Here is a 24,112-nt window from a genome sequence, read left to right on the forward strand (position 1 = left end):
TTTCTATTATTGTTCAAGAATTGTTAATAAATTAATTAATTAAAAAAAAAATCAGTCTATTAAACTCCTCATTACCCGGAAGTTTAATTTCAGACTTTTATTTCAGCATGTCTAAAAAATGTATTACAATGAAATTAGCTTAGCTATCATACTAAAATGCATGATATTTTACATGTCTTCATAGCATTTTACTCATGCTTTTAATCAATATAAACTATAAAGTGGCATACATGAAAAAAATATTTTTTAAACAAATTTAAAACATTTAATTACTTGCTCCTAAGCACAATATTAAATATAAATCTAATAAGACATGCATTCAAAACAAGCAGAAATCTGACACTTAGTTATTTGCCAAAACAATTACATGAACATTTCAATAAAAAAAAGACAGTCAGATAAAAGAGTTTGGTGCAATTTATTTTTCATCAGTGATGTTAGTACAAGCACAGAATATTAAAGCTAGGGATGAAGATTATTTCAGATATTAAAATCTATGTCTTGTCAATCATCAGTTAAAAAAACATCCTAGACCTACAGAAATAATTAGCATTTCATTTAGCACCAAAATACAGGGTTTTAAAGGACCCCTTCAGAAAAAAACAGAACAGAAAAAAGACATTAAGGCCAATTTAAAGGGTAAAAATATATAGTATATTCTGTTCACAAAGTATTGAATAAAAAAAAAAAAATCAAGTGTAACATTATATATCAGTCCAATGAGGCCTGCTGGTGTTGAGACCTGAGGGAGTTATTCTAAAAGAGACAATACTGCACCTCAAAATTACTAACAGACCATCACATCAACATTTTAAAAATGATAACAGATGATTCTGGGACTTTCTAAAGCTTTGCTACAACACATAAACATCCAAATGGGACACAGAATCCAGTTACTGATGTTTCACGAAAGCTCACATTCACCTCATGGTGACCCGTGTCTCACTAAGTTTTTTATCCTTGACCACAATCACCATCTGCATAATGCTTAAAAACACACATGCTAAACGCACAACTACAGAACACACAGTATTTCAACACACATTCTGAAGCTCTAAACTGACATGTTCCACCACAAGTGTTGACAAAAATCTTATATACTTGCCCTAGACAAATGCAAAGTAGCTCAAATGATTCCTTTTAGTTCATTCTCAAGTCATGCCAGTTAAAAACAACACAGTTATCACAAAAATAGAGCCTGCTCACTTGTAGGCACTTGTTTCAGTTTAAGCTCTTAATCAGTCTGCATAATGTTGTACAAAAAAGGCTTAAAATTTAGCACCGGGGCTTACTCTTGAATATATATTGTGGCAAATCCTAAAAAACAAAACAAATTAAAGGCATCCTGCAGTGACTACAGTTTTATACCAATAGCCAAAAGTTGCAATTCGGAAGTGCGTACAGGTAACAAATGGGGTAAACAAAAAAATGCTGCAGTCTTAAAGGAACAGTTCAACCAAAAATGAAAATACTTCAAAAAAGAAAGTTTTCTTACTCTCAGGAGGTTCCAAAACCTTAAGTGTTTTTTTTCCTCTAATGAACACAATATTATTTATTATTTTAAAGATTGTTGGGCACCAGTAGCCACTGACGTCCTATATCAGAAAAGAAATGGCTGTCAGTCTACAACATTCTTCAAAATATCTTTGTGTTCAGCAAAAGAAATAAACTTAAAAAGCTTTGGAACAATTGGAGAGGAAGTAAATTACAGAATTGGAGTAAACCATCCATTTAATTGAAATCCAAGTCACGTATGTGTATTAATATTGTTTTTAGATGATCCTAAACAGAAAATGTTTAAGTGTGGTCATGGTGGCCAAACATTCTACATTATAAAACAGCACCAATACTACCAATTATTATTTTTTAAAATGCATTATTTAATAAAAGAACATGTATTCCTAAACAAGGAACATATCTGTGGAAATGTGATATAAAATGCTGCCATGAGGTTAAAATGATTTCAGATAAAAGAGAACTAGTTAACTTATTCATTAAATTATAAATAGCCATTGCTCCAGACAAAGAACCAATCACAGAGTGGCACTGAGGTAGCGGGTGGAGAATAGTGTGTCTTTCTCCACGTTTACAGTTAAAAACAACAGTACTTATGACTTTAAAAATCAGATCCAAAAGTGTCTGTGCATTCCAAGGACCACTGACCAGGATTTTGAAACAAGTTCTCAATATTGGAAACTAATGAAATGTTAAAACTTGAGAAAAATATTCTGTGAAGTCAGAATCTGCAGAAACCTTTAAAAATAACAATCAAATTCATTTTTCTGAGGGATTTGATGTTAAACCTCCAGTGTTGTCATGACCAGAGAGCGGCTTCACTCGCAAGCAAAGTAATCCTTCAGAGGTGCAAAGAGATGTCGGATCACAGGAACGCTCCAGGACCGTCCTAGAACCTTCTGCCTCTGTCCTCGGCCCATATTATTCACATCTGTGTAATGCTTTGGGAAGCCAAATATTCTGAAAGTGCAAGCAAAAAGAAAAATCAGCCATTTTGTTAAGCCACGTTAGAACAAACAATTTTGGTCTAATAGATTTGCATTATGCATTATATGCGCATTTTGGAGATGCACATAAAAAAAGGGTTGATGAAAACGCCAAGATGCACTTAAATTTTCATATATTCTCTATCTTCATATATTGTCTATAATAATTTTCCCATTTTTGTTTTAACAATGTTGAAATATGAAATAACTGCTTGATAAAGCATGTTATGTAATTACAATGACAGAATAAATATCCCAATTAATTTTTTGAAGTATTAGATATATAGTTATATATAAAATGGGCAAGAGATGTCCTGAATATCAGCAAATAAATTGGACTACAAATGTGATATGGATTTCATTTTTTTACAGCGCATTCCATTTCAGAATTTTTCTTTTGCTATTTTGTTCCTGAATTAACCTGTTTTTTAATTGATCACATGAGAACAAGAGCTGATGATCCCTTCAAAAAGAAATTAGTGAAGTTTCTTATAGAATCATCTGTTTGATTGAATTGTGAATGATTAAATGAGTCGCTGACATCTTTAGTCATGTGACTATTCAGCAAAAATGGTGGTCGACAACAACAACTCCACCTCACTGTCAGTCCATTAAAAAAAAAAAAAAAAAAAAAAAAAAAGAGATACACAACTTTTAGCAATTACACACTATTAATTAAACACTTATGGAAATCAAATTTAAAAATCAGTTTATATAAATATCTCACTTCTCCATTTCGGTGCACCAAAGATAGTCTTCTTTTCCATTCATAGTGACTGGCAGAGGTCCCGTCTTCCCTTGTTTAATGGAATTGGACTTGGTGGTGATGGTGCGAACTTTGCTGAACTAATGATAGAGTGAAAAAAGAAATGGAGTTTAATTGGTTTTGTTAACAGGAAAGAAACTGAGTGAAAGATTTTTTTCTGACATTCTATTACATACCTTTGTTTTCTAGCTCTAGATTTCTGACATTACAACATACATCTTCTTAGACTAATGTAAACTGCAACTACATTAAACTTGTTTTTCTGCATTTGTCTTCCCCCATTCTTGAGCAAAACGTTAATGTCTCAGTCAGAAGACACAATGAACATTTTACCATTGCGGTTCGTCCGGATTCCAGGCAGTCCTGCAGATCTACATTGTCAGTCAGGGAAGTCGCAACAGGTCTAAAAATACAAAATAAAAGTCACATTAATCTATTTCTGAACTGTGCTTTATGCCAATGGATATGCGTGTATGTCGGTGTGCATTTATACCGGTTCATTCCAGGTAAATTCCCCCAGAAGTAACGTGCCCTGTGGGCTGGGCTTACTTTTACAGCATCAATCATCACAGGATTGCACTGGAAAAAGACAAATACATGACAACACACCTTCACAGTAAAATGCCTCTGCTACAAATTATGCATTCATATGAAAATCACAGTGAAGCACAGAAAACATCTCTCTACAGATTTTGCATGCATTTATATTGGTTTGTAGGTGTCTGCAGTTTGTGATTTGCTTCGTAGAACATTAAAGTACTGACAACAGACCTATTGCATGCAAAAAAATGAGAAATGTTCACAAATGTTCATAAAAATCTGACCACATCTCAAGCCAGAGGAAAAGAAAATAACTTTTTTTTACCTCCAAGAAACGGCAGATATCAGCCTTGTCGTGGGCACTCATAGCTACTACATTCTCAAAGAGCCAGAAAAAGGGCCGATCGTCATCCTCTTTTGGTCTCATCATAGTTAACATGCGGTAATATTCAAAGAACAGCCGGCCTGTGCCTTCTGAAACAATACAAGAGAAAGTCAAAATATAACTTTATTGTAATTGCATTATATACTTCTTCTTACTACTAAAAATCTATATCAAATCTATTAAATATGTAGCATGAACACGGAATAAAAAACAAATGTCTTACCAAAAAGACCTTTTCTGGCTGGATTCACCATGGACAGGTCATTACAAGGACTTCCACCAATCAGAAGGTCAAATGGCCCCCATTCTGCCAGCTGCAAAAATGATCAACAGTCGTTTAACAACTACCTTCTTTGTTCTTACTAGGGGATGCTCCGATGAGGATTTTTGGAGCTGATACAGTGTACCGATTACTGGTCATGGTGATCGGCCGATACAGAGTACCGATTCTAATGCTTCAAGCTTTATATAACTTTAACATTGCATAAAGCACAATTTCCCTCTAAGTGGAGAGCTCTTCTTTCCTAAGAGAATAAATGAAGGATGTTGCATATAATCCCTTAAACACATCTCTTATAAACATTTAGTGTGAACACGTCATGGTCAGAAGCTGCTTTACAGAAAATAATACATAAAACATTGGCTTACAATGCAATTTGGAAACATTGCAAATGTAGAAGAAGAATTCAACGTTCCTCAAAGAAGAAAAAGTTTGGAGTGCATATCTGATACATAAGAAGTTAAAATGCATCTTCCTCTGCTTGTAAACCTGTTAACGAACACTTGTGATTCGTTCATGTGATCAGCCAGATTAGCGAGTACCGATTGAGTCAAAAAATCAGATTATTGGCCGATACCGATCTCTGGTCGATCGATCGGAGCATCCCTAGTTCTTACAGGTATGAAAAACGTTGTAAATAAAAATATAGAAGTTCAGCTATTCAAATTTGGTTAACTGCTATAATCTATATACACTTTAAAAAATGTATATAAACAACGTCAAATAGTTCAAGGGCTACGTTCACACTGCGAGGTTTAGTGCTCAAATCTGATTTTTTCTCAGATCTGATTTTTTTGCATGGCTGTTCACACTGCTCTTATAAATGTGGCCAATATCAGATTTGCAGTGTTCAGTTCAATTCAATTCAATTCACCTTTATTTGTATAGCACTTTTACAATGTAGATTGTGTCAAAGCAGCTCCACATAAAAGATCATAAAAAATTGGAACAGTGTAGTTCAGTTTGTAGTGTTTAAGTTCAGTTCAGTTTAGCTCAGTTCAGTGTGGTTTAATAATCACTACTGAGAGTTCAAACACTGAAGAGCAAATCCAACGATGCGCAGCTCTACAGATCCCAAACCATGCAAGCCAGTGGCGACAGCGGAGAGGGAAAAAAACTTCACTAATTGGCGAAGTGTAGAAAAAAAAAAAAAAAAAACAGTAAACAGATCCTGTTCCTAAACTGACCCGCATGTGCAAAAGTACAGATACGGGCAGCACAAAATGTCTAATTATGCACACAATGTGTATACTGTATGAAGTAAGCATGCTGTCAGATCATGCTTATGATTATTACTCTTTCCACAGACAACCGTGGTGTATTTCATGAACTGTAAAGGGTTGTTCTGCTACAACTAATGTGTATTTCGCCATTTGAGACCTAAAATTAGTCTCTTGTGATTAAAAACACTGATCATTTGTGATTTATGACAACCACGGCACGTGGCGTTCTGATCAGCAGTGTAGTGAACTCAAAGGGTTAATGAGCAGCAGCAGACTAAACTGTGAAGGCGGAGTTGCTTTATCTCCGTTTGCAGAGTTATTTAATTTTACTTCGTTATAAACAACAAACAAGTGCAGAAGGGGGGTTTGGGTGCTCGAGCACCTGCCTTTTTTTCCTCTCGGAAAGATCTCCCTCCTTTGCACACAGATCCCCTATCCGCAACACCCACGATGCTTTTCAGCTTCGCGATCAACCCGTGCCTCAATCGTTAACCAGATTGGTTAACAAGCACCAGTTTTGCCTTTAAAATCTTTTAACATGAACAACCAACTTTCTGTGGTACAGTAATCACCCTGTGTGCCATTCTACTATGCTGCTGAGGAGTAGAGGATGTTTGCAGCACAGAATGATGACGCATGTCGCTTGAAGATTATGTAAAAGTCACACACAAAACCGTTCACACTGCGGTCGCATTGCAAAACATCAGATCTGTGTCTGATTTAGGACTACACATGAAAGTGGCACAGATCTGACCTGAAAAGATCACATTCCATGCGGTTTGGGCTGTTCACACTGTCATCACCCGAGTCACATGAGGGGGAAAAAAATCAGATTTGGGCCACATTTGCCTGCAGTGTGAACGTAGCCAAAGTGTATGCAATAATGGTTTATACGCACATGTTTCCTAGTGATGGTGCGCACGTCCTTCACGTATTCAATCTTGCCCTCATGTTTGACCATTCCGACAGCAATGGAGTCTTCACAGATCTCAGAGGCAATGTAGCGCTCCAACTTAAATCCCAGATCTTTCAAAACCAGATAGCCTAAAGGAGAAAAAACAAGTATAGTGGGTTTTCCATGATTAATTAAAACATGTGTCATGTAAACACCCATTTAGTATTTAAATTAAGCAGATTTGAATGGATAATTCAACCGAAAACTAAAACCATTATTCATTATACAAGTCATTATTTCCTCCCTTTCCTGTCACTTCAAACCTTTTGACTGCAGAATACAAAAAATGAATAGTGAACAGACCTGTTGCAATTCCATCAAACAGGGAGAGGACTTTGATTGGACGGCGCTTATGAGCTGGAATAGAAGGATACACTCGATGTGGCTCCTGAAAAATTATTTAATTACATTTTTTTAAATACGTAGATTTATAACAACATCACATGTCAAAAACAGTTTTGGGGTCAGCTCTCTCTTTTAAATCAATCAATAACTACATTAAATAAACACTCACAAATTCTAAGGCACTGTTATTGGCGAAAAACTCCTGCACACGAACACTCCAGTCAGTCCTCAGCTTGAGCACGCCGTAGCACTTTGATGGCAGACAAACGTAGCAGCTCCATGGGTCAACCTCCTTCAGCTTATCAAATGTCCCCGGACCAACCAACACATTCAAACAGTCTTTACAGAAACACCTGAAAAGAGAGTGAAAACAATTATTAAAACAGCGTATTTGGCTGGTTATCATGGCATACAAGAATTAATGTTTAAATGAGCATGTTTCCAAACCTGCAGCAGCTGGCATTTCCACAGAGAATGACCTCTAGTCCAGCGCAGCACACGGTGCAGTAGGATTGATAGCCATCATCATCATATCTGTACAGTGTCTCTGTGAAGTTCTCCTGCACAATCACACAGTGAAAAATGACACTCTCGATGACCAACAGCGTAATGGTTTTGTTATTACTAAAAAGAAAAGGATTCGCTTCATACCTTGCATTTAATACAAAGGCTTCCTTTAAAAAGAGGATGGAATATTTCAGTGTTGCTGCTTCCACAGGACAGACAGAAATCTGGAGAAAAAGCCATAAGACATTCTTTATGATGAATTACACATAAAACAAAAAGCACCTCATGAAGGCAAATATATGTTAGTGTACTGCATTCAACTAACTGGGAATTATATATATATATATATATATATATATATATATATATATATATATATATATATATATATATATATATATATATATATATATATATATATATATATATATATATATATGTATGTATTTGCATGTTGTTGTTTCTAATGCTTTGATTACTCCAATTCTCCACAATTATTAAACATTTTTTATTGTAGAAAAAAAAACACTTGAAATTTAACAGTTACATTTTTTTTTTTTACATTTTCCACACACAAATTCAGTTAAAGAGGTAAATATATTGTTATACATGGGCTAAAACACAACCATATACTGTATTCCACATACAAAAATATACATGTACACATATCAATCAAAATTATCAGTATAATGAGAGGTATTTCCTTGTGCCATGGTATGATTTTGTTCCAAAAACTGTATAAACAGATCCAAAATTTTATAGTACTCCTTTAACTTGCCCTTTATACTGTAGGTGATTCTTTCCAGTGCAATGTACCGTGTCAAATCTTTTAGCCAGAGGTCAATGAATGCACTTTCTATGTTCTTCCAATAGAGTGCTATCAAACGCCTTGCAATAACAAGACACATGTTAATCATTTTAGTTTGATAACCTGGTAATGACAAACTTACAGGAAATAGACCTAAAGCACATATTTCAGAGGTAACTGGAATTGGTTTTGAAATAATTGAGGAGATTAATGTTATTATGTTGTGCCAGAAAATCTTAACCACCTCACATTTCCAGATCCAATAAATGAATGTTCCTTTATGTTTTTGTCATTTCAACATATATCTGGGATATATCTGTTTGGGTTAAACTTGTTTAGTTTTTCAGGTGTGATACAAGTACGCATGGCCAGTTATAATGGATCATTTTAAATCTAGTACTAATTGACAAGTTCTGGGTTTTAACACATATTTCGCTCCATTCAATTCTCCACAATTATAATTCGCTTTGAATAAAAGTAGAGTAAAAAAATAAATACAGAATATTTTAAACCTCAGTTGACCCAGCAAGGGTAAAATAAATTATTGAACAGTTAACAAGCTAAAATGACTAATTAAAAAAAGAAAATAAGTAAGTAAAGTAATAAAATAAGTGCTCACCTTCAATTTTTCTGCCTTTACTGGTTACCTCAAGGACCATTTGATCTGAGAAAAACACAAAATAATAAGTGTACAATTCCTCAATAACACACAATTCAATGCTTAATGAGATGAAAACGATTTATGATTTATGCTCTTTATGTGACGCTTCTGATCTATATTCAGATTGATATAACTCAGTGGTTCCCAAAGTGGGGATTGGGACCCCTTGGGGAGTCATGGGACAATGACAGGGGGTCGTTTGGTGATTTCCAAAAGTCAAATAAATTTGATTAAACTATTAGAATTACCATATTTTATCCATAACTTACTGAAGGTAGGAATAGTAGTTAATAATTGCACAAAAAAAAAATACAACGATCAGTCTTTCAATTTTTTTCATAGGATCGGTGTGTTTACGTTAAATTAATAACACAGCAATAGCGTCAGCTGCAGCAGATTGATTTTATAGCACGAGGTTAAACTTTCTGACACCTTCATGGCAATCAAACACTAAAAATAAAAACAGGCCACAACTGAACAATGAGAATGATGTCCAAGTGGCGGTCTCCAAAATTAAGCCAAGAATAGACTTGTGCTGAAAACATTGTGCCCACCAGTCTCATTACGTAAGGTTAATATTAAATTAAACTAATTAATAAATGACTATAAAATGTATATGGTTGTTAGATAGTTACACTTTTTTCTGTTGTCAATACTCTCGTGTTTATATAGGACTAATGTTGTGTGCCCAATGTTTGGATATTTATAACCACCTCAGAAGATAGTGGAGGTCGCGAGTCACTGGCATTGTTATTTTGGGAGTCATGGGCTAAAAAGTTTGGGAACCCTTGATATAACTGACCTCTGGTGCACTCCTGAGTTAAAGGTCTGTTCTTCAAGACGTACTTTCTCTTTGCTGGAGGCTGATAATCAGACACAGAGGAATCTGACTCCGTTTTATTACTGGTAGAGCTATCTGTGAAATAGAAACCAGAGGAAACAGCGGTTTATAAATCCAGATGTTTTTTATGTGCATAGGCTTTATTTTCTGTTCAATGTGACAATTATAATGTTTTTGTAACAGGCAACTTGCCACTGTTCGCATCTTTTTACATACAGATCATTTTTAGCTTATGTACATACCTGCAGCGGGCAAAAAGCCATCAGCACCCATGGGCTGAAAGCCTCCTAATGCCCAATCCATCATGGCTTTTACCTCTTCGCCTTTCTTCTCTGAAGGCGGGAACAACTTCCCACTGCGCTCTGCTGCCAGCTACACATGAACATTAACATCTCAATACAATTAGAACTGGTTCTTGATTCCTAGCAGAATAATGGATAAAAGAGTATTTTCCACAGTACCTCTAGGATTTGGAAGATGGCATTCTTGTAGGTAGGCAAACCTTCATAGGATTTACTACAGAAATTCTTTGAAAACGCACCAAATGGCAGAAGTCCATCTGTATGAATCTAAGATTGACAAAGAAAACATGCTCTAATAAAAAACTGTATTCTTTAAATCATATGTCTCAAACTGGATTCCTGGAGCGCCGCAGCTCTGCACAGTTTTGCTCCAACCCTCAATCAAACACAGCTGATCCAACTAATCAAGGTGTTCAAGACTACTATTGACTATTAAGCAAGTGTAAGTTGGGGCTGGTTGGAGCTAAACTATGCAGAGCTGTGGACCTCCAAGAATTGAGTTTGAGACCATTGATCTAAAGAAATCTGGGAAATAATGTGAGAATATGGTTGACTCTTAACCTCTGAAAACATTCCATCTCCAAACCACTCCACGCGCCTCATAGACACAGGAACGATCCTGCCCTTCCATGCCACCACCAGTCCAGGCCACAAAGAGAAGTCCTTGACTTTACCCCAAACCAGCTCTCCAACGGCAAAACCTTTTCCATCCTGCACAGAGAAACAGACAATCGGTATGGCATACTACATTCAGAACATCTATGAATAATCACTATTTATTATATCAATCAAGAAGTTACTGTATAGCCAGGATAAATACTACTTTCAATTTTTTTCTAAAACATTTTAGAAAATTACAATTACAAAAAATGTTCCAAAAAACAAAAGATTATATTAACTTCAAACTTATAGATATAACTTCAAACAAGATTCCGCAATATGCTGAAATGTGTGTATTATGAAATGTGGTGGTATTTCTATCAGTTTTTAAAATGTGTAAAAAAAAAAAAATTAAATAAGAGTTGGGCGTTGTCGACCAATTTGGCATTTTACAATGTCTAATGTAAAACATTGCGATGGACGATGGCATTATTGTCGTAGGCTGCGGTAAATTAATTATAGAGGAATAATTAATTAATTCATAACAAATTATTTGTAGTCTACTGTTTCAACTACCTGACCTGTATGGTCTTTGTTTTACCCATAACCAAATCATAAATAAATAAAGATAAGTTACACACAAATTACCACCTGTCAATCACTTTTTCCGCGGGACTCTGGCATGAACAGGCAGAGTGATTGGTGTCGTTATAATGGCATCAACAAACTTGGTTGGTAAAAAGGTGCACAACCAACAGGAACCAACCAATAGTATCTGAGGTTTTTGCTAAAATTACTAAGTACAAGCGTGAAAGTGAAAGACTGAAGCAGTGTACTGACACTGTGACACGTTACCTAATAGATTCAAAGGACCGAAGATTTGTAAGGCAAGGCAAGGCAAGTTTATTTATATTGCACATTTCATACACAGTGGCAATTCAAAGTGCTTTACATAAACAGGAATAAAAGAGACAAGTATAAGAAAAATAAAAAACAAATAATAAAAATTATTTTAAAAAACTGATAAAAACAGATAAAATGGTGTTAAAACGGTTATAAAAAGATGAAAAGGAGAAAAACAAAATAGTGCGATCTGTCGGACGTAGCAGAGTGCTCATTCAGTAAAGACACAGCTAAACAGATGTGTTTTCAGTCTTGATTTGAATGTGCCTAATGTTGGAGCACATCTGATCATTTCTGGAAGCTAATTCCAGCAGCGGGGGGTGTAGTAGCTGAAAGCAGATTCACCCTGCTTTGACTGAACTCTTGGAATTTCTAGTTTATATGATCTTAATGATCTAAGTGATCTATTAGGTTTGTATTTAGTGAGCATATCTGTCATGTATTGAGGTCCTTGGTCATTTAGTGGTTTATAGACAAGTAATAATACTTTAAAATCTATTCTGAATGTAACTGGGAGCCAGTGTAAAGACCTGAGGACAGGCGTGATGTGCTCTGATTTCCTGGTTCTGGTCAGAATCCTGGCCGCAGCGTTCTGGATGAGCTGCAACTGTCTGACTGTCTTTTTGGGAAGACCCGTTTTTTTGGGAAGGCTGTTACAGTAATCCACCCTGCTGCTGATAAAAGCACGAACAAGTTTCTCTGATTTCTCTTAAAATCCCCAGCAATAGTAAAATAGTCAAATTCAGAGGTTACTATTATTAACAGCTCTGTAAAATCATCAAAAGTTGGAGAATATTTTGGAGGTCTGTAGATCATGATCAGTAAGATGCGTGGAGCACCTTTTTAGTGCTATACTCAGATATTCAAAAGACAAATAGTCACCAAATGACACTTGTTTACACTCATAGACATTTTTAAACAGGGCAGCGATGCCTCCACCTCTCCTAGAGACAAGATGAATTAAATGTTACGTTTAACAACTATAGTGAGATGCAATCCAGCGGTACATCCTTGATAAACTGTCTGATATGCACTGCTCTCTGGGTTGACTGCTAGAGCTCAGACGCTGCAGCGCATAACAGAGTTTGTGTGTGTGGTCACGTGAGGTGCTTTTTCAGCTGTATAGTGTGGACATAATAGACGTATTAGTGTAAACGGGGCTGTGTGTATTTTTTGCAAGCGGGTTGCTGCTGCGAAGGGGGTGGGACATTGTGATGGCATCGTCTATTGATCCAATCCTAATCTAAAATGTGCCACAAATTCCATTTTGCATTTCTGACACATGCAGTAAACTGTAACAGCCAGCATTGTGAGAAAAAAAAACAGACATGATGTGTTTTTAGGTTAGATCTTGTAACCTGTCCTGTTTTTGTTTAATAGTTTTCATAGATCAAACCACACAAACATAAATCTTACCAGTTTGTTTTAATTTAAATAAATCTGCCCACGGGTAAACCCTAAAATAACAAAGATTAATGAGAGAATCCTAGAGGACTTACATTGTACGCTTGATCTCTTTTTCCACGTCTGGGACTCGGTGTGGAACTTGATAAATGAGCATCATTTTTCACCTTCAATTAAAAAAACAATTACATTAGGGAGACAAAAATAACATAGCATAGGAAAATTAAAAACCACATATTTCGCATACATAACACACAGTTTAATGAAGCCTCCAGCAAATCTGTGTGTATGCAAGCTTCCAAACAGCAAGCAGCAAGCAGCAATTCTGTTGAAGCTTAAAGGGCTTGAAATATTCTTCATACCCCATGAAAGTTCACCCAAAAACAAAACTGCTATCTTTTGCTACCTTTTACAAACTTGTATTAAGTTCTGTTTGTAATGATCATCATTTTTTAACAATGTGGATGAGCAAAACTTTTATGCTTTCCTATAAATTCCACAGTAAATTGAAAAATTACAATGGAAAAAATTGAATACTAGAAACTATGAGTATTTACACTAGTTACTCCCTCCTACATTTTGCAAAACAAAACTCCAAAATGATGAAATAGTTCATTTTTGGGTGAACTATCCCTTAATTACACAAGCAATTTGCCTTTTGTTAGCTTATCACTACCACATGTGTAATGCTGCAACAGCGCTTCCCACATTATCACTTGCAGTGATAGCCGGATTGAAGCACACCTTTTACCCACAGCACATAAATGGTCAACAAGCAACAAACAAAAAAAATTGTTTTTTAACTATATTTTTATTTATTATGACACTGTTATACAGCTTTTTTTCAGTGGGTAAAGGTTAAAGAAATGGGTAAGTGGGTAAAAGAAATCCACAATTTCTTATACTTTTATGCTATTTAGGAGCCATGTGCACCCACTAACAGGTAAAGGCTGCCCTCTCTCTCTCTAAAGTTGCTTTATTGGCTTGACTTTACAGTATTGACATTACAGACACCAAAGCATTTTAGATTTGTATAAAAGTATGTAATATATTAACATCAATAAATTAATAAAATATGCAGCAAATAAGTAATAAATAACAAAAAAAGTAATAAAAATAGACATTATTGCTAAAAATGATAATAATTACTAGAAGAAAAAGTGTAGATCATTTAAATAAGGCAAATTTGTTGATTAGCCATTTCTAATGGTGTACAAATATTTTGCAGCCAGTATATTTTGTTCTCTCCAAGTATATAGTAAAGTTTATCTGAGCAGTTTATTAAATAATTATTTAATGTTTCTCTAGGGGCTGTGCGTGCGCAGTCAGCTGCGAAAAAGTAATGCAATAAGGTAACGCATACAATTAAAGGCAACTTTAGACAGCGAAAGTAAAACCTGAACCCCGGATATTTTAGGAGATTCAGACTATGGTCGGACGCATTTTGGCACATCTCTGTGGGTCTGCAGAGCACGTGACTGTCTGTGGGAGTGTTGACAGTTTTCACAACACAGAACCAGCAGTAGGAAATGTGCAGTGCGACAGAAGATTTTTCCACTGGTTAATCGATCGCAAACGTTTGGATTTCTTGGGCGGATACAAAAAAAGTGTAAAAGGATGATAATAATAGTATTGTTCATGTGTCACCACCAAATATTCTTGGGCGGCCATTAATATACCGGGGCAGCCTGCCCAAGTAAAGTCTATGTGTGGGAAGCACTGTGCAATGATTTTTAATTGATTCATAAAACAATTTTCACAAAACATTTTCTAAATCAGCAAAGCAAAAAAAACAAGAAACTAAACGCCATTGAGAAGCAAAAGTTAATGTTAGCGATAAAACTGCAGGGGAAAAACAGACAGTGACACACAGCTACAGGAGGAACACAAGATTCATCTAGCAACTAAAAAAGAAACCACAGGACTCATGCACACATTCATGAAGCGGCATTAAATCGCGTATAAAAATGGCTCAATGTAACACAGAGAGCATAAATGGGAGGACATGAAGAAGTGGACACTCGACGTCTGCGATAAAGCCAGAATCTTGACCTGTGCAGGTACATACCGCCTCTGGTTTGCGGTCCATGTCTTGAATCGCTGGTTTGCTCCAGGTACCTGCACCGGCCTGAAAGACTGAACGAGCCTGTGGTTTCTGCCGTAAGCTGCTCTCCCAACCGTGTATTCCCCTAACAGAATCCTATACATAGGCATATAAATTACATACAAGTACGCTAACACTCAGGTCACATGACACCTACAGTGAAGTAATCATTATCAGGGTCCAAAGTTACAGGCTTCAATGATGAAACATCCTATTTTGTTGAACGAGTTTTTATAGAACGCAAATTAAATGCAAGTAAAGTGACAATTTCAATGTTTCAAATAACTTTTGAGAAAGTATCAAAATATGGTGATATAATGCTCCATCGCCAATCAGCTTAAAAAATGATTAATCCATGTATGCATGTACGTATGCATGTATGCATTTGACAATTTGTCTCACTGACCAATGAGGAAATCCAAATGGATTGAAGAATAGTGGAAGTAAAAAAATGTATAGATAGGGCTGGGCGATTTATAGATAGGGCTTTCTCGATCAATTGAACATTTTAACTCGATTACGATTAATGAATGATTCTTTTTATTTATTCATATATTATTTGCCCACTCCGCGCCACCCAAACTCGTCAACAATACCAAGCCGACCAATCACAGAGCTTGCGCTATGCGTAGTTGTGACGTGTAGTTACATTTTTTGAGATGTCAGCATTGGCATCAGTCACGGCGAGGGGTATGCGACCGCGTGTAGGCTGTGCCAGACCATACGCTCTGCTTGACACAAAACAGTAAACAGAGCAGGGTCACGTGACTCCACACGCTGTAGGGAAAGTAATTGAAAAATGTGACCTGGAAAATTTTGATCAATTATAGGTTTTGAATGTTGATTTCAATTACTTTACAAGTAATTGCCCAGCCCTATTTATAAAACATTTGTAGAGGAAAAAAGCAGCGTTACACTTTTATTGATTTGATGGTTGGAAACTCTAAAGAAGTTAAATCAAGTGAGATGAGTGTAATGATATGGTTGATTTGCATGTGAGTGCCAGTGCTTTTTCTTCTGTGGAGCTGATTTAATCAGTTATATTTTGCTTTGTCATCTCAAGAATACAATGTGTCTTTGGTAAGCACTAGTCTAAAAAAAGTCTGAAAACTTTTTTGATGGCTTCAATGCCAAACTTGTTTCGCAGATATTACCTCCTTTAATGTGTTACTAGTCAAGGTGCCATCACTTTTGACTCCGTCTTTCTTCAGGTTCACTTCTGCAGAGGATAACAAAATAAAACAGTTAAATTGATAAGAACAGCCAACAATAACTGTATCCATTTAGTGGTGTCTACGCAAAAAGCAACAATTAACATTGCCTTCACCCACAAAAAAAAAAAAAACATTTGTATTTTCAATGCAATAAATCATTTTCTTGAGCGGAGGCAAAGTAAGAAGATTAACACGAAAAGATGTTCGACACCAACAGAAGCAGTTAAGATTATAAAGCATTATTCGATAGCTGCTCTAGAACCTCTTAAACTGGTCTTAAGCATTTAATTCACACCTCTCTGACTGGTGATCTTCTCCAGTTGCACCACACAAGGCTTCACTGCATTTGAGTGTTGAACCGTCTCTGGAAAACAACACATTGTTTCCATCAATCTAACCAGCCTCTGCTGGATCTGACTGGACAGAATTTTAACTGCTATAAAAATAACAACTTTATTGTACTTATCACATGATAGCACTAAATTGATCCATAACAATTCATTGGGAAATGAATCAAGTAATTTGAGGAACACAACAAAGACTTAATATTAACAACCAGTAGGTCAGAAGATCTTCATATGCTTTAAAAACTTTATGCTGCTCCAGATATTAGTCTTGCAGAGCAGGACCTTAAGCAGTCACCACAAAGTTCACCATGCTGCTTATTTTGACCAAGAACCACCCACTAAATGCTGTCATCAGTACATTCAAAAATAATGAATAATAAAGAAGTTTTCAGCAATTGTCAGCCTGCTCTGACATTGATTCACACTTTTTCTGCAGCAACAGAACTTTGAATATAAAATTTAATAGCATGAACCTAAAATCCAGTGACTTATCAAGGTTTTAGGTTCCTCCTCAAGCATGCTCATGATAGCAAATGTGTAAGCCCAATTTTTCATCCATTTTTCTCCGATTGTTCCCCAGGTATTTCAACTACTGCTGAACTGAGGATATACATCAATCTCATTATGAATTGTTTTCATGCTAATTTTCCTCCTATGATCGTCTGCTTCATTCTTCTAAAAAGAAAACTTACCTGATGTGCTCCGTCTGGATTTTTTCATTATCCCATTTTTGATGGGTGAAATCTGAAGTTCAGAGTTATCTAGGGAGTTGTCATCATTGGAATCCAGCTCCTTTGCCATATCTCTGTCGCTTTCACTTGAACTATCATCCAACTGATCAGCATCGCCACTTTCAATAGCCTATGAGCAATATACCCACTTTAATTTCACGCAAATTGATTAAGACTGATAGAATGTTAGATGCTAAGAAAGATAAATAGCACGATGGAGCAACAGACAGAATAACAGAACGAAAGACGGAAGCAAGATAAAGCAAGAAATGGAATGATAAAAGGAACCACTGGAAGGATGGAGCGAATGATAGAACAATAGATGTAAAACAGAAATGTAAATAAACAACACTCTATACCTGAGCAAAGATATCTTTTGCATCAAGAGATGGACTGGGCAAAACCAAAAGACAGAGGACAAGTCTCTTGAAGATGGACGTTGGTGGAAAAGTCTTGAGCACAGTACACCAGTATCGCTCAATTGAATGAGCTGAAGACATGTTTTCTTCTTCAACAAGCTGGTACTCCAAGAACTCATCGTTGAGTTTTGCAGAATCCTCAGGTTTGGAGCAGAAGCCAAATCGTATAGCTAGGTCAACTATATTCTTTCCTGTGACCTTTAATCGTCCGGCTGGACTAAGAAGCTGTGAAATAGCTCTTAAGACACTATCGCTCAAAGGGAGACTGGCAGCGATGGCGGTAGTAAGAGTTTTATAGATCGCCAAACATACATCATAAAATGTGTTAAGGGAATCTGCTAGTTCCTCTTCTCTGGCAGAAATGAAGTCTTCTAGCACACCCCCCAGACTGAGCTCAGATGCAGGAAGGCACAATGCTTTGTTCTCTAGGATGGCTGGGTCTTGTTCTTTCAGATAGCGTATGACCGCTTGAGGGCGGAGGAAGCTTGAGGCATATGAACGTAAAAGCCCACTTGCTTCTCTAAGGATCTCCACAAGATCAGCACGAACAGAGCTTTTGCTTTCCTGCAAGTGCTGCCCAAAGGCACGAAGTGGACCAAGAGCTTGATCAAGAAACATCAAGGTGAGCCTGATTTCAGGGTTCTCCAACTGTGAACAAATTTGCTTAACGTTGTCATTGTTTTCATCACAGGAAGAGAAGTATGATACCAAATCGCTCCACATTTCAAGCATCCTTTGGACAAGCACACAAAACTCCTCACAGTTTGAGAGGGGATTGCTGTGGACTTTTAGTCCATCAATACCTGCAAACAGCATCTTGAGGTTGTCGTTGCTGGTGGAACCAGTAGAGAAGTGTCTATAGATGTTGACAATAAACTCTTGGATCTGAATAGAGTGAGTCTGTAGGCCAGCACTGCAGGCAGTGTCAGGTATGCTGTAAAGTCCACCGAGGTCAATCACCTGTGGATTGAGCTCCCGGATCTGAGACACTACACTTTCTGAGGTCAGTTCATGGTCATTAATATAAACAGCTACCATGTTGCTTGCAGGAACTTCAAACTTTTTTAGGGTGCTAAATAAACCTCCTGATACAGAGCTAGCGGAGTCTTCAGGCTGAAAGACATCAAGGAAACGGATACAATATCTTGCTTGTTTTTCCTCAAAAAACCCAACAAGTACCACATGGCAGTTGGTCTTTTCTCCAGTCTTCACATCAAGTGGTACCTGCCCGTAAATGTAGATACAGTACGGGTTCAGCTTACAAGCAGAAACAATGTCGTTCGGATACTTTAGACCAAGGATGTATCTTGCACTGCGTTGGGAGACCCCGTTGATCCTTGAGGGTAAACTGGAAAGACAATGCGATTGAATAAAGAGCAGCATGGTTTCACTACATGAAATAGACTCTTCAATCTTCTTTCTCCCAGGTAAATTTGTTCTCCCTGTCTCATGTTTCTTATGATTTTGAGTCAGCTGGTGGCGCTTTAGATCATGAAAACCCGCAAGTAGGATGATATTGTAGTCACACGTTGTGCAGTAAGCATAGTTGTCCCCCATATCGCTAGCTCTGATCCATTTCAAGCTTCTTTGCCACTTAGGATCATAAGTTGCAGAACGCCTCCCTCCATTTAATTCCATGTCAGACTCTTCTCCTACTCTGCCTGTATAAAAAGAAAAACAAACGGCTTTAGAGTTTGCATTTCACTGCCAAGCTGATTTCCCAGACCTATGTATAGTTTAATAAAATAATTAAATTCAACACTCACTAAAAAAATATATATATAACAATAAAATTTTGAAAAAAAATGAAGGCTTACCAGATTCATGTGATCTTGGAGACTTCATGACATCATCTACCTGTACAATTTCTTGACCATCACGAGCTTCATATGCATTGTACACCATCCCTTGCTTTACATTGGCATGGAAAAATTTCTTAAACCACTTCAAATAGGTGAAATTGGGTCTAAACTTCCCAGAGAGAAGCTCATTCACAGGAACTGGCTGAAAGAGGCATAAAAAAATTGTGAAAAATCTAAGTAAAGTAAATAAGTTGATTATTAACATACTTCTCAGATGTTCTAAGAAAAGAGCTGTATTTAAATATTCAGTGTACCATTTCTAATGCATTTGTGTCCACTAGGACCAAACAGGATAGCAACAACATAAAAAATTGTAAGTAAAGGTTTATACACACTGAATACGAAATTTTAGTCCATAAATTTCAGATGTAAAAAAATCTATTCAAACTCATGTTGTGTCAAACATATTGACACACTGCCTCCGAAACTTTTGACTGCAACAAAAAAAATGTGAACCTGGTTAGATTTTTTACGCTTTTCGCATCCAAAAGGCACTTTGAGAGGTGTTTTATCAGTTCTGAACTACTGTACAAGTGAAAAGCTAAATACAGAATGCCGTCATTTAAGCTACAGACAAACACAGAGCATAAAATAAAGACAGAATGTGGCAGACAGTTGAGAACCCCTATGCTGGATTCAGTGACTGATGCGCCACTCCTCTGCTCTTGTTTTGTGTGTATGTATGTGTGTGCGTGTGTCCAAACATTTAAATGTATTAAAATTGCTCTGATTTCCTGAAATAAACTTTGCATTTCGGGATAATCCAGCAGAGCTCTTTGATAATGAACTATACTCTCCTTCCTTTATGCAGTATTGGATGAACACAATATGCAGCTTATTCCTCTTTCATATTCTACTTTGGACAAGAGAGCAGAACAAATGATCACTGCTTTAAACGTTTAGCATTTTTTCGTAATGGATTCATTAATATGCATCGGACTCAAGTGCAAGGTTTGTTTACGTGAAAATTTTTTACACAAATGAATACAAAAAAAAAACAAAAACGCACATGAAAATTTCAGATTCAGTGTGCAAAGACCTTTAGTGTAAAAAAAATGTAAATATGTTTTTTTTTTTACTTATAACAATGTTATAACATCCACAATTTTATATGCAACAAAGAGATTAATAAAACTCATTAGGGCGAATCTAACCTCTGTCACTTCTAAATCCCGGAAAGCTGCCTGAAGAAGACCATAGTTCTGCATAAAATCAGACCTCTTTTGCGACTCAAATTTTACTTTCTTCAAGTTGATGGTCCCTGGGAATAGCAGGTCTATAAGCTGGCAAAAACATGCACCTAAAAACAAGGCAAAACAGAATTATTTTCTCTTATTCATATTAGAGATTTCCTCAATATCTAGACAACAGAATAAAATGTAAACAGTACCTGAACGACATTGCTCCACTTGAGTAAAATTAGTCTGTAGTGTTTTGTTGATCCAACCCAAAACCTCATAGCGACTCCACTTGTCATCAGGATTGTTAGGCTCCAGACTAACATTTGTAGCCATCTTCTGCTTTCATGGGGAAAAGAATCATGCATGTCAGCGATACCCAGGGACAATAAATCATAACCACAAACAAAGCAAGATCAGACAACTGACTTCTGTGTGCACAAAAACAAAACTAAAACAAAGACAGAAGAGACCATATGAACCAGCTCATAGTTATGGAAAAGATGTCAACTTTGCATCAACTTGTTGATGATTAGCATGCAATATAATCCTTTATTAATTTTAGCATATTTATTGCAAACATTTCAGCGGACATGCATTACAGCAGTAAAGACGTTTAAGATGGTGCCAAGTTTCTTATGATGAGATCAGACATTAGACCCAGGATAGAGATAGGGTATGATGGTAAAAATGACACTGAATCCACTTTTTATCATGCTGATTGAGAATTGAAGTTACTCTTATGTGATTGGTAATCTCAAAAACATGTGAAGTATATTAAATTATATTATTGTGCAAAGCATGTGAGACACATATTGCAATGTTATGTTTACTGAAGTACTGTTTCACTGTATTCTGGAGTAGACCAACTAGATTATATTATGCCAACTACCAACCCGATTGTATGATAAAGAAACACTGGTATGTATGTGTTAGCATATTTTGATTTTAAAGCCACAATGTTTACTTATCGCCGACCTGATTTCACCATGTAGGACGTTCCTGGATTTACATCTACAGTGTAAAAAAATGCAGGGTTCCACACAATCCAGTCATCTTGTCCCAACACAAACCGATTAAGTTAACTTAACACTTTTAACAAATTTATGTGGATTGAACATTAAAAAATTAAGTTGTCCCAATGAAATCTCAAGAATTGTGTTGTTTCAGCTTATTTTAAATAAGTAGTCTGAACGAGCAAGAAAAAATATTTGAGTGTATGTAAACAACATTCCAATCAGCAAAACAAATTAAGGGATATGTTTACCGTTTGTGTCAAGTTTAGGCTTACAGATTTCTGTAGACTGTTCTACATGATTGTTATCCAACTATTATTCCCCTCTGATTTTGGAAATTATGTACAGTTATGGTTGGGTTTAGGGGTTGGGAATAAATATGCATTACATATTCGAACAAAAATTATGTTCTAGGATCAACATAGACGTTAATCAGGAACTTGGCAAAATCATGACGTGCTTTACTGACGGTTAGTTTTCCGAAGAGTAACTAGCAGACTGCATTTCCTCGAAACTAAAAAGACTACAGCCTCATTCTCGCGTCAGTGTTGAGTTAAACAACTCCTCCCCAAGTCACGAAAATCTCGCGGGGTAATTTTTGCCGCGAATGAGGCACACTTAAAAAATAGCTTTCACTTTTACAGGTTTCAACGGTGTCGACAAATTGATACACAATACACTTCAGGCTGCTAACGACACCTAAAGTAACGTTAAAAGCTTGAAGTCTACACGTGATATAAAACATATAGCATACATTTAGCCTTTAGCGCTTGGTATATTTGTGGGATGACATAATAAAATTGTAGTGGCAAATAACATGCGATTATTTTAGAATCTTATCAGCGATCTTTGTCTTTGTAACGTTTTCGAAACAATTGGTAAACGCTAACGAAGCTGGAATCTTTATTTGCATTGTATAGTTCTAACTTTGCAAGTACGTTCAACCTAACGAGGTAAACAGCTCACATGCGGTGCATAACATATTAGTAAATAATGGCAATTCAGACGGTAAACACTTTTTTCATAAATCAGATCTTTGTTCTCGTTGTATTAAGACCGGTTGCCTTTGTCAGTATGTCTTTGTGTAGCTGCAATGGTCGCTTGCAAAACAGCGAAATTGTATAACGTTAGGACCATGCAACATACAGATGAGTGCTTTCTAGTGCAGCACAATCCTAAGTCTTTACATAAAATTACAAATTGAAAAGTGTTTTTAGTAATATATGTCCTACCTTATTTGTACCTTGGTCCCGGAGACCTCGCTACTCCCCAGCCTAGAAGGTAATCCCAAATCTACCCAGTGCCTTCCCCCAACACATGCATTGTGCTGACAAGGATTGGCCTGTAGTAGAACCCGAAGTGGGAGGTACTAACGTGAGTGCACTAGCTACCGGCTTAAATTTCACGAAGGAAATAGCTCCACGTTTTTTTTCTTGACGAAAAGTTTAAATACTTTTCACATTGAGATAAAGATAAGATCAAAAGCTTTACCCTATTTATTTGAATTTTGTTTTGTACGTAAACCACATACTGTAGGCCACTTCAATGCAAATCGCCATTCTGTTTCTAGTTATCGCTCAGTTAAAGTTATAACGTTACCCGTTTAGTGTTTTAGCCTACTGTGTTCAGTTAAATTGAAACTGTCGAAACGTATTCTGAATATTTAAATTCGGTAAAAAAAATTAACGCAGGGTAAATAAACGGACTACAATTATGACGGTTAGTGTGATGTTAGCTCGTTTGAGCAATCCTTCAATTAGCAAAGAACGACATTACACAATTGTGACCTCATCTTAAATAAACTGCCGACCTTTTCCGAGAGGATTAAATGATAAGCGTGGAGGCGCGTAGAAAATCGCCAATGAAAGCCACGTGGCGGGCACGCGCGTGGCTCCAGTTAAAGTGCTGACATTAAAATATAATGATTAAATAGTTTACCATTCTGGTTTTAGATATTTAAATATTTACTCAGTGGTCAAACCAGAAGGCGTTTCTACCGTTAAACGCACATGTAGCCTACGTCCGCCAAGCTAACATAAAGCCTGAGTATTCTATATAGCTACAGTAGTAAACAATGAGAAGTTCAGTGATACTGAAATGGCGGGCGGTGCATCGTGCGTTGAGTGTGTGTTAATATGGCGCCAGAATCAGGAAGAGGCTATTTTTCACCACCAAAAATGGCAGGGTAATTTGAATTGGTTTCTTTTTAGTTACTAGGAA

At 36.5% G+C, this 24,112-nt stretch overlaps 1 protein-coding gene across 6 annotated transcripts; it reads right to left on the reverse strand.

Annotated features, from left to right (window-relative positions):
- Positions 1–399: 399 nt before the first annotated feature.
- dnmt3ba (DNA (cytosine-5-)-methyltransferase 3 beta, duplicate a) lies at positions 400–23,207 on the reverse strand. Of its 6 annotated transcripts, none has more exons than XM_056463663.1 (26): positions 23,125–23,207; positions 21,089–21,218; positions 20,853–20,998; positions 19,654–19,840; positions 17,777–19,497; positions 17,379–17,547; positions 16,635–16,703; positions 16,280–16,344; positions 15,090–15,221; positions 13,117–13,188; positions 10,676–10,825; positions 10,274–10,381; positions 10,055–10,184; positions 9,774–9,887; positions 8,930–8,974; positions 7,647–7,726; positions 7,443–7,555; positions 7,165–7,348; positions 6,954–7,038; positions 6,594–6,739; positions 4,416–4,506; positions 4,133–4,281; positions 3,761–3,846; positions 3,601–3,670; positions 3,229–3,347; positions 400–2,475 (listed from the first exon to the last, which is right to left on the reverse strand). In XM_056463663.1, exons 2-26 carry the CDS (start codon positions 21,210–21,212, stop codon positions 2,334–2,336), a joined length of 4,497 nt encoding a protein of 1,498 aa, XP_056319638.1. In that variant the 5' UTR covers positions 21,213–21,218; positions 23,125–23,207; the 3' UTR covers positions 400–2,333. The 6 variants fall into 6 exon arrangements, with proteins under 6 accessions (XP_056319638.1, XP_056319639.1, XP_056319640.1 ...); XM_056463664.1 differs by having other exon boundaries at positions 21,089–21,215; positions 23,125–23,180; XM_056463665.1 differs by lacking the exon at positions 16,635–16,703.
- Between the last annotated feature and the right edge of the window lie 905 nt (positions 23,208–24,112).

The sequence above is a fragment of the Danio aesculapii genome, chromosome 8, assembly GCF_903798145.1.
Source record: "Danio aesculapii chromosome 8, fDanAes4.1, whole genome shotgun sequence".
Taxonomy (NCBI): Eukaryota; Metazoa; Chordata; class Actinopteri; order Cypriniformes; family Danionidae; genus Danio; species Danio aesculapii.